We start from the raw sequence: 11,732 nt of genomic DNA on the forward strand, positions 1-11,732 counted from the left end.
ATTCGCAATAAGATGATGTAACTAACATCACTTTTCGATTTGATTTTTTTTTTTTTTTTTTTTTTTTCAGAAAATAGAAGCCAAAAAACTCTGAGTATAGTATATTCAATTTTACTGTTTTTTTAAATTCTTAACCTAATTTTTTTTTGAAGACGTTACTGTCCTCGTAGAGTTTAAAACTCTTGCACTTTTATACGTAATATTATTATACACAATATAGATATTAACGATTAAATAATCGTTATTACATTAGTTAAAAAGACTATTTAAAGATAACTTTTAAAATATAATCAATATACTCACTATATTTTATACATGGCATAAAATATAAAGGGCTGGATTAGATTGTTCGTATAAAATTAAAAACCAACATAAAAACTTTAATTATTTGATCCACGTTTGATCATTCATTTATAAAAATTTGTTGAAATTGATTAATAGAAATATTTTCATAAAATAATAATATTTTCAAAAAGTTTCATTTTTATTAAATATATATTATAAGATACTTTGAAAGTCAAAATACAATTATTATTATATAATGTAACATAATCAGTAAAATTAATTTTAAAAATATTTTTAAATATAAGTTACATATTTTTTTATATTTTTAATTATATATACTTGTATATATACTTTGTATTATAAATAAAATATGTAAATCCAAAAATCCAAAAATGAAAATATATACTATTATTCATTATATGGAAAAAAAAAATAGATAAAACTAATATATCTAAATTATAATTATTTGTTTTGAATTAGTTATACATAATTGTATAATGATTTTCATTGTACTTTGTTTTTTTCCTTTCTATAACTTGGCACAAATTTTGTCACAGATTTATATATTCTTATATAAATATGCAATTCATTACTGATGTACTTTTAATAATAAAATATTATTACATACAGTTTATTATTATAAAGTATATAATTTTAGATCTATATGTTGCAATAAATTACCGGCTATCAAATATAAGAAAATATTTCTCTTAATATATTGAAAAAGACATGTACATCAGTAATATAAACTTTTCTCAGAAGAGATTGTCTTGCACTTTATTATTGTTTTGAGATATATTTTTTAAGTTTTGGTTTTCAACTATTTCCATCTATAATATTTAAATTAATTATAAAAGATAAATAATCAAAATATTAATAACGTGGATGCAAAAACATTAATAAAGATCTAATAAAGATTCTTTTTAAGATTTTTCGATGAAACGTAAAAGACATAAGTACAATTTATTAATAATTTATGGTTATGAAATTTATGATATTTTTATTATATTATGTTAATATATATCTAATAAAATATGGATATATATGAAATATTTCTTGAAAGAATAAAATGTATAAAATAATTATTTTATAATGAAAATTATGACTTATGCCTCTTTTGTCAAATGCAAATACAGCTTCATTAAAACATTCAGTATGTTAAAAAATCAATAATCTAACTTTTTTTTTTCTATACAAAGTGTATCTGCAGATATGAAGTCTATAAAATATATGAATTAATCGAACAACCTAGTCCAATTGGCATTATATACAAGGAAAAGGAACAATTTGGTCAGGTGGTTAATTAGTAAGTCACTTAAAACACACCTGATGAGTCCGAAATGACATATGTCGTTTGGACCAAGCAGGATTCTTACTCTATTCCTCTTCACAAGGAACATCATTTTTATCATATTTAATCATTCTCAATTATCTTTACGAGCTTTCTTTTTACTTTTCTTTTGAGGTTTGGCTTCTGTCCAGATATCTAAAATTTTTTTTTAACATATAAATTTTTTATTCTTGAAATGTAACGATTATATTAATTATTATTATCAATTTTTATATATGATATATCATCAATATATATGATAATACAAAAATATAATTATAATGTATTAAATTACCTCCTAGTTCATCAAACACAGGACCACTTTTTTCTTGTGTTTGCATAACATTAGGACTTTTTTCTTCAAGATTATCTGGTTCTTTTTCTATATTGTCATCCTTTTTTTTTGTCCTTTGTTCTTGGATTTTATTATCTACTTTTGGTATAGATACAGTCATTATAGGGATATTTTCATTTTCAGAAATTTTTTTTCCCTTCTTTGATTTTGCACTTTTTTTTTCTTCTTTTTCTATTTTTTCATTCTTAAATAAAAAAAGTATAAAAAAATATATGCTATTATTTAAACATTAAAAATATTTAAAATAAATATATTTGAATACACTTGAAAAATACCTTAGATAGTTCTTCTTTTTGTTGTTCTTTTTCTTTAGATATTTCCTCATTGGAAATAGGTGTAAGTATCACATCTTTTTTATCTTTCTCTTTTAATTCTTTATTTTCTGTTTCCTTTATAACTTTATCTTTAATTTCTATTTTTTCTGAAATCTTTTGTTTAATTACTTCTTCATTAATTAAATCAACCTTTTTAGTATTCTTTTTATTTTTCTTTGAAGGAGATTCTTCCTCTTTTTTTTTATTTTTTTTATCTTTCTTGGAATAAGCTTGTTCCCAATCACCTATATTTTAAATATAAAATTAATACTTTTCTTAGTATCATATAATTTTAAAAATAATTCAATTAAATCTTACCTTCATCAAAGTCTATTGGTTTCTCTTGGAATAGGTTTTTTAAATTCTTTTTATTTTTTATTTGTTCAACTTTGTTTTCTTTACCAACTTTTACAAGAACTTGATCTTTATCTTTTTTTGTTATAGAAATTTTATTATCTTCTTGTTTTCGTTCTTTTAATTTTCCTTCACTATCATTTAGTTTGGATACAACTTTTTTTGAAGCCTCTGTCTTTGTTGATATATTTTTTTTAATAGGACTTGCCTTTTCAATTACAATTTGACCATTAGCAGATTTCTATAATATACAAATAATATCAATAATATAATTTGCAATAATATTACAAATAATATCAATGAATTTAGAATGACAAATTTTTAAGATTTTAAAGATATAATTATATTATAAAATTTTTCAAAACTTATAAATAAAAAACATGTATATAGAACAAATAAATCAAATTTATAAAAAAAATGCTTTTAAATAGGATAATATGTACATAATTAATTTGTATTCTATGCAATGATAAAAACAATAGCAAATCTTTTTAAACAGTTATACCAGCTGATTATGAATCATGTATGCGTGTATAAATATTCGTAACAAATAAGCAACCATATGGAGGGTGAACAGTATACATTGTTAGATTTTTATTGTTAGTTAGTTCGAAAAAAAAAAAGAAAAAGAAAGATATACCATTTAAATCATTTATTTGCATCGTGCTAACCTTTTCTTTGGTCTTGATACGTTTCTTATTGGCAAATTTCCGGTCCACGTCGGAGCCTACCGAAAGCTGTGCAAAAGGTGGTTGTTCAGCCTTCTTGAAACCAAAGACGAAGACGAGAATCGCACATATAAGCACGATACCCACAGGTAATGCATATTGCGAATGCTGAAGTAACAAGCTGACGTCCATGGCAATACAAAGGACGTGTCAACGTGTGCGAGATCGACGACGGAAATGAGGGACGGCAATAGAGTAACGGCGACAGCACATACGGTTACAACTCAGCGGTGATCGGTGAACCAAACGCTTAACATACGATACAGATCGAACAACTCAAAACATAGCACTCTAGTGGAAAGTCTTCGAATTACTGTATGCCAGGCGGGCGCCGATCTCCGCTGACGCGGCTATGACATGCCACTAAGTAACTCAAGCGAGATTTTGTTTCTATATCTACAAAAGTTTTTATATAAATTAAATTAAAGTATTTATTAGTATTAATATGTCAAAATATTATTAAATTAATAAATATGATTTATTAATAACAAAAAAATAAATTTTTATATAAATTTTTTATTCTTTTGTGTAAAAAGTATTGAATTTAATCACTTTACCGCATTGATTCTAAGATCCACATTACTACATACGATTAAAGTTTTCGTAATGTAAATAGATATAATATTGCATATAATTTATTAGGAAGTGTAAAAAATTTTTTTTTATTAAAATGAATATTGATTATAAATAACATAATACATATATAGAATATATTAGAGAAAATATTCTAATATTTTTATTAACTTTTTGCTATTTTAGCAAACTGTACAACCATAGGCTTGTCCTTTAAAATGAAACCATTTGTTTCATCAAGAGCTAATTGTGCTTGTTCTACATTCTGCAATGTAATAAATGCTTGACCTTTCATTCTACCCTCTTGCATAAGTCGCACATCATATCTAAAAAAATAAATAATAAATAAATGAATAAATAATTTTTTATATAAATAATTTTATATAAATATATTTACAAAAAATTCTATATAAGAAATGTCTTAATTAAATATACTTACTCAAATTCTGTTTTTAATTCTGATATTACATATTTTCGATAAATAAAATGGAGATCCTTTTCTTCAACTTGTTTTGCAAGATTTTTTATATATAAACGATTTGATGGCTTCCCAGGATGATAATTTTTAAATACAGGAAGTAATCTCTGATCTAAATAATAATATATAAATAGTAATATATATAATAAAATAAAATATTTAATAATATGAATATGAATATAAATAATATGAAATATTTGTTTAGTATGTTCTATCAGATATTTTCTTTTGATATTTTGGACGAAGATTTTAGACGAAATATAATATTTTGTTAGAAATATATTAATTAAATAAAATAATTGGGAAAAAAATAGTTCTTACCATTAACTGAAATTCTATTATTTGCTAATTCATTAGATGTAATTATTTCTTGATGAACATTCTCAGTAGGTTCATTATTTTCTATAGTATCAAAATTTTTAGAAATTGGAAACATTAATCCAAAACCACTATCTGGAGTAGTTTTAGAATCAATATTTTCTTCTTTATTTGGCATATTCAATAATTTATCTACCATTTTTAGTTCAATTTTAAGATTTTTTGTTTCACCACGTTGTATTGGCTCAAACATATCTGCTGGTTTTACAATCTTTTGTGTAGAACTTGAAGATACTATATGTTTACTAGGATTAATAAATTTTGGAATTTTTAAGCGTTTCATATGTTGCCGACGTTTTCTTTTAACAGGTATAATTTCTATAGATTTTGTATTATCTTCTTCATTTGATTCTATTTCAGATTCTTCTTCATCTGATTCCTCATTACAAATATCTATTGAATATATTATTTGTTATAACTATAAAATACATAAAATTTAAAAATAAAAATAAAAGAAAATTATAAATATTATTACCTTCATTTTCTTTATCATATAAACTTTCTTTTAAAAATATATCTTTATATTTTTCTATATTATAAACTTCTTTAAGTGCTGGAAATTCTGATTCTAATTCTTCAAAAGGAGGTGGCAAATTCATTCTATTCATTAAGTGTAAAACCTACACAAATATAAGAAATTATATACATAAATATAAAAAATTTTATAAAAATAAAGAATATTATATTAAACTATATTTTAATTAATATACCTGTGTATAAAATGCTGGTTCTTTTAATAATTGTATAGATATTCTTATCAAAGTGCCTTTTGTTGGTGCTGAATATTTGTAATGAATATTTGGTGGAGGTGGTTGAGTAAAAACCTGATTCATAGTCCAACTATTTAATTTTTGTAAAAATGCTTGAAAATTGGATTTGTTTATATATTCCTTCTTATTTTCTTCTTTAATAAGTTTATCATTATCAATATTATCTTCTGTTTTATCTATTGATATAGACTTTTTAGCAAATTCAACTGTCAAATATTGACCTTTGACATTTAATTGATGCAAACGTAGTAATGCTTCTGTAGCTATTTCTTGAGATTGAAATTTTGCAAAAGTTATAGTATACTTTTTAGATAGTCTTAAAGTTTGTGTTTTAATAGCACCATATTTTTTGAATAATTCATTACGTCGTTCATCAGAAAGTTCCGGTGGTAAATGAAGAATTCTAAGTGTATCGGAGATCTAAAATAAATATTTCATATTTAATATAAATATTTAAAAATGTATTACTTTTTTCTAAATTTGAAAAATAAAATATTATAATTATTTTAAATTTAAAAATAAAGTAGAAATTAAAAATAAAAAAAAAATTTAAATAGATTTTTTCATAAGTTAATACTAATACAATTTATAACATAAATATGATAAAGTTATAATTTATGATTTCTTAATTATATGTATATAAATATATAAAATTACCTGTGCTGTCTTTGATGACATCTTAAATTTAATAAAATATTGAATGTCATTAAACTTGTTTTATATATTTACGGTTATACTATAAATCATAAACGAAGATGAAGTTAACAAGCAATACATGAACAAAATAAAACACTATTACACGTGACGAAAGGCTGATCGCACTGATGATTTGCTCATCAAAATCACATGGTATATTATTGTTCTCTCTCTCTCTCTTTTACATTATTACCATTTTATTCTTATATGCTGGCAATCCTGTATATAAACTTGACTTAATGTCATCTTTTCAAAATACACTAATCAATAAATCGCGGTATATTCAATTTTGATAATTTAACTTTCTTTTTACTTATTATTTTCTATTTTATTTTTTTTTGATTTGATATATTTTATTTGATTTGATTATTATCATAGAAATATATTTAATGTCGAATAATAAAATTAATTTTTTATATGATAAATTATGAATTGTATTATTTTATAAATCACATTTAAAATGTTTTGAATTAAATATAGATTTCATGGAAAAAAATTTATTTTTTTTTCTATCATATCTAATTCACATCTATTTCTTTTAAATCTAAACATTTTATTATATTTTGTGCTTTTTGTTTTATTTATTTATTATTATTATTTTTTTTTTTTTTTTTTATGTATTACTACGCGAATGCTGTCATGGAAACAGTTTATACGGAACTACTTTTGGATGTTCACTTGTCAATTTGATCTGCCGGATTTACCGGCATGTTTAAAGAAAACAATTACATTTTATTCATATAATTGCGTTTTTATTATTAAAAGAATTTTGAAGCTTGTAAGCTTAATACAATTTTTCTCATAAGAATATTGATTGTTCCTAATATTCGCTACTACTAAATTATCGATTGGTGTTTCCGAAAGTGACCGTAAAGCAGAATAATCTGTTGCTTGTTAAATTTGAAGATATTTCAATTTCCAAATGTAAGTATGATGCGACAATCTAATTTAAAGTTATATAATAAACGTTTATCAAATTATTTATGTTTATACTTAGAAATATCTAAATATTTGTTTTTAAATAAATAGCGCCGAATTGTACTGCAGATAATAATAATCAATAATCAAAATTTATGATAAAAAAATAGTTGTATTTATTTTTATATATTTTTATATACATTGATATTATCATATAAATTATTGTATCTATAAAAATAGTTCCGAATTAAAGAAGAAAAATATTTTTCTTAACTTTACTGAAGAAATAGTTTATCTTTACATAAATATATATAATTTTTTTAAATAAATAAATATATTAAAAAATATAAATTATAGTAAATATTATATTTAAAGAAAAAATAAAATTAATATTATATTTATAATTTTTATTTTAAATCTAATATTTATTTATTCTCATACTGACTGTTAATATAATAATTTATAATATAATAATAATAATAAATTATATATAATATAATTAAATATAATAATATATATAATTATTTTATATGATATATTATATATTCAGGTTTAATCGAGATAGAGATCATAATAGAGGTCGCAGAGGTGGTGGTGGTAGAGGTAGCAATAGAGGAAATAATGATAATATTCGTGGAAGTAGTATTAGTAGATTTGGTATACGTGGTAGAGGTACTACTAACACTCTTAGAGGTATTATAAAAAACAAACAACCTGGAGGAACCCTTAGAAAAATCAATTGGGATGTAAGATCTTTAGAACCTTTACGCAAAGATTTTTACATAGAACATCCTACAGTTAGAAGCAGGTAAAAATTTTATTTTTCATAATTTTCTCTTTTCTTAATTAAAATATTTCAATGTAATTCAATAAACTTTATATTAGATCAAAAGAAGAAGTATGTCAATTTCGAGAAAATGCAGAAATAACTATAAAAGGTGATAATATACCTAATCCTATACAATATTTTGAAGAAGGAAATTTTCCACCTTATGTTTTGGAAGAAATACATAAACAAGGATATTCTCAACCTACAGCAATTCAGGCACAAGGATGGCCTATTGCACTTAGTGGCAGAGATCTAGTTGCCATTGCTCAAACTGGCTCTGGAAAAACACTAGGAGTGAGCCAGATTAAAGATACATTAATTTTTAATTTGTAAAAATGTAAAGACGTTTTTTTTATTAGATATTAGAATATACATATCTATAATATATAATAAATTAAGTTTTAGTGAATTTATATAAATTGATTCTATTAAGATATTTTATGTTAATATATATTTTTATTTTAGTATGTTTTACCAGCAATTGTACATATCATACATCAACCACGACTTAGTAATGGAGATGGTCCAATTGCTTTAATCTTAGCTCCTACAAGAGAATTAGCTCAACAAATTCAGGAAGTAGCTAATTGTTTTGGAGAAGCAGCAGGTGTAAGAAATACTTGCATTTTTGGTGGTGCACCCAAAGGTCCACAAGCACATGATTTAGAACGAGGTGTTGAAATATGTATTGCAACACCAGGTAGACTTATTGATTTCTTAGAAAGAGGAACTACAAATTTACGCAGGTAAAATAATTATAATATTTAATTTATAAATAAAAAATATTAAAATAAAAATTTTTAACATTTATCATATTAATTTATTATATTATCATTTTAATATATAATATAATTTTAGATGCACATACTTAGTATTAGATGAAGCTGATAGAATGTTAGATATGGGTTTTGAACCTCAAATAAGAAAAATAATTGAACAAATTCGACCTGATAGACAAGTTTTAATGTGGTCAGCTACATGGCCTAAAGAAGTTAGAGCATTAGCTGAAGATTTTTTATCTGATTATATGCATCTTAATATTGGTTCTCTGACTTTATCAGCTAATCATAATATTATTCAAATTGTGGATGTTTGTCAGGAATTCGAAAAAGATTTAAAATTATATAGATTACTTCAAGAAATAGGAAATGAAAAAGAAAATAAAACAATCATTTTTGTTGAGACAAAACGAAAAGTAGATGATATTACAAGAAATATTAGACGAGATGGATGGCAAGCACTGAGTATTCATGGTGATAAAAATCAACAAGAAAGAGATCATGTATTACAAGAATTTAAAAGTGGAAGAGCCCCTATTTTAGTTGCAACAGATGTAGCTGCTAGAGGTTTAGGTATGTATCATTTTTTAATTTACAGTGTCTAGATCATTCAAGAATCAGGTAAATATGGGAATTGGCAACACTTATTGGATTAGCCAGTGATGCGTTATTAATGAGACCAGTGGACAGCTGTGTATGTAGCAATGTGTGATTTATTGAAATTTTTTTATAGCAGAGCCCTGATAATGTATATAGATTAAACTCATTTTTTATTTTATTTTCATATTTTATGGTATTATATATTTTAAACAGGTTTGTATTTTTTTTATAATTAATAAAATATTTAAGATTTATAAGTGTAAATATTTAAATTATATTTTTTTTAATAATAAAATTTATATAAAGGGTTCTAAAGAGATGCACACAAGCTACCACTAAGACTGTCTGCTTTTTTTTTCAGAGGCACAGAGTACCCTAAGTGAACGCGGTGTACTGCCAGTATTGGGCAGACACAGTGAATGTTTTATTTTTCTTTGCTTGTATTATATCGATAACTATATCAAAATATTTAAAAAATATATTTTCAAATTAAAAATTCTTACATAATATTATGTATTTCTACAAATATGCTTTGAATACAGAATTAAAAAATTGAATATAATTATTTAATTTTATTTTATAATTTATATAGTAATAATTGCTTTTAAAATATTTCTAATAAAATAATTATCATAAATTTTTAATTATCATAGATTTTTAACATCTTTTTATATTTTATTGTATGTAGTAATATCAAATTTATCTCTAATATCAGATTTATTTTTTTATCTTTTCTACTCATTTTATTATTATAGTATATCAAATTATTCTCAAGTGTTTTCTAGTGCCTCTAATTGTTAAAATTGTTGTTTAAAATCTAAAAAGGTTAATGCATTCAGGCTTAAACCTAAAATGCTGCCTTTATCCCAAACCAGACACCACCGCTGTGTCTGTCTAATCTCTAGGCCATCATACATTATGAAACCAACTGAATAGCTCTACATTTAAAAGTAAATGGGGCTGTTTTTGCCGATTTTGAAATGGAATTTCCAACTAAAAGGTGGGTGGTTTTCAAACCTGACTTAGACAAATTTTATGTTTAAGTGAAAATCAGGGGACTTTATTTCATCTCAATAAGAATTAAAAGTTTTAAAAATTGTATAATATATGATAATTTAATATATTTGAAATCATTTTATATATTTAATCTTAAGCATTCCATATAATTACTTTTCGCAAGTTTGAAGATCATTCTGTGAACTTGACACAATCAACAAATGGGGTGATGATTATTATAAACAATGTGAACATAATTATAAATATTAGTAAAGTTCTAATATTTTTTAATTATTTTGTCATAGATGTGGATGATGTTAAATATGTGATAAACTTTGATTATCCATCATCATCAGAAGATTATATACATAGAATTGGTCGTACCGGACGAAGAAGACAAACCGGTACCGCCTATGCATTCTTCACAAGTCATAATATGAAACATGCAGGAGATTTAATAGAAGTATTAAGAGAAGCAGGGCAAAATATAAATCCACGACTTACTGAAATGGCAGAATTAGCTAAATCAGGAACTTATGGAAATAGAAGTATGTTTTTAAAATATTTTCAAGTAATATTAAATAACTTTTCGTAATTCATTTATTTATCTTATGAAAGGTGGCAAACGATTTATAACTAATGATAGAAATAATGGTAGACGAGGTATCAGTGATACTAGAGGAAGAGGTTCTACAAGAGGAAGAGGTGGTGTAGGTGGTCGTGGAGGAAATTCTTATCAATCTACTTCAAACAGTTATTCAAATTCAGATTACAGTAACTATAGCAATATGAAGCAAAATAATTCAACTAATCAAAATACAGGATATGGATATACACAGAGAACTTATAGTCAAAGTAATTTAGCACAAAATTATGGAGGAGGAGATAATTATGGAACTTATCAATATAGAGGAACAACATATTAATAATACTTTCACTATTCATATATTTATATATTTACATAGTAAAATAAAATTTTACTATAAAAACTATTAAGGCATAGTATATTTACAGTTAGTTAAATTTGTGTTAAACTTAAAATAATTTAAAATAAAAAATATATAAAATATGAAATAGAATTGGATATCATGTATTTTATATATACATGATAAAAAAATTAGTATAATAATGATCAAAAAAGTTTGTTAAATATGTATATGTATTATTATAAAATTTAAAAACTAAATTTCACTATACAAAAAAATAATAAAAAATATTTAAGATTAGCAAACATTGTATTTTTATTATATAATTTATAATTTTATATTTTATGTTGAAGAGAGAAATAAATTAAAGAATTCTTGTAAAAAAAATTATTTAATATTAATATATATACAATATATTATTTT

At 23.1% G+C, this 11,732-nt stretch overlaps 3 protein-coding genes across 3 annotated transcripts; 1 reads left to right on the forward strand and 2 right to left on the reverse strand.

Moving 5' to 3' along the window:
• Positions 1–31: 31 nt before the first annotated feature.
• LOC100870241 (uncharacterized) lies at positions 32–3,869 on the reverse strand. Its single transcript, XM_003697415.4, has 5 exons — positions 3,310–3,869; positions 2,603–2,879; positions 2,246–2,529; positions 1,911–2,154; positions 32–1,771 (listed from the first exon to the last, which is right to left on the reverse strand). The coding sequence occupies exons 1-5, from the start codon at positions 3,496–3,498 to the stop codon at positions 1,710–1,712; spliced, it is 1,056 nt and encodes a 351-aa protein (XP_003697463.3). The 5' UTR covers positions 3,499–3,869; the 3' UTR covers positions 32–1,709.
• Positions 3,870–4,000: 131 nt separating this feature from the next.
• On the reverse strand, positions 4,001–6,865 carry LOC100870358 (RNA-binding region-containing protein 3). The gene is made up of 6 exons (XM_012491829.3): positions 6,223–6,865; positions 5,506–5,985; positions 5,271–5,415; positions 4,739–5,188; positions 4,379–4,529; positions 4,001–4,265 (listed from the first exon to the last, which is right to left on the reverse strand). Exons 1-6 carry the CDS (start codon positions 6,241–6,243, stop codon positions 4,106–4,108), a joined length of 1,407 nt encoding a protein of 468 aa, XP_012347283.2. The 5' UTR covers positions 6,244–6,865; the 3' UTR covers positions 4,001–4,105.
• Positions 6,495–11,614, forward strand: LOC100870558 (uncharacterized). The gene is made up of 7 exons (XM_003697417.4): positions 6,495–7,185; positions 7,730–7,987; positions 8,065–8,302; positions 8,474–8,754; positions 8,867–9,360; positions 10,689–10,931; positions 11,002–11,614. Coding segments are annotated over exons 1-7 (1,824 nt in total). The 5' UTR covers positions 6,495–7,183; the 3' UTR covers positions 11,310–11,614.
• The last annotated feature ends 118 nt before the right edge of the window (positions 11,615–11,732 follow it).

This window comes from Apis florea, unplaced genomic scaffold (assembly GCF_048593485.1).
Source record: "Apis florea isolate Af1SG1 unplaced genomic scaffold, ASM4859348v1 contig_3696_pilon, whole genome shotgun sequence".
Taxonomy (NCBI): domain Eukaryota; kingdom Metazoa; phylum Arthropoda; class Insecta; order Hymenoptera; family Apidae; genus Apis; species Apis florea.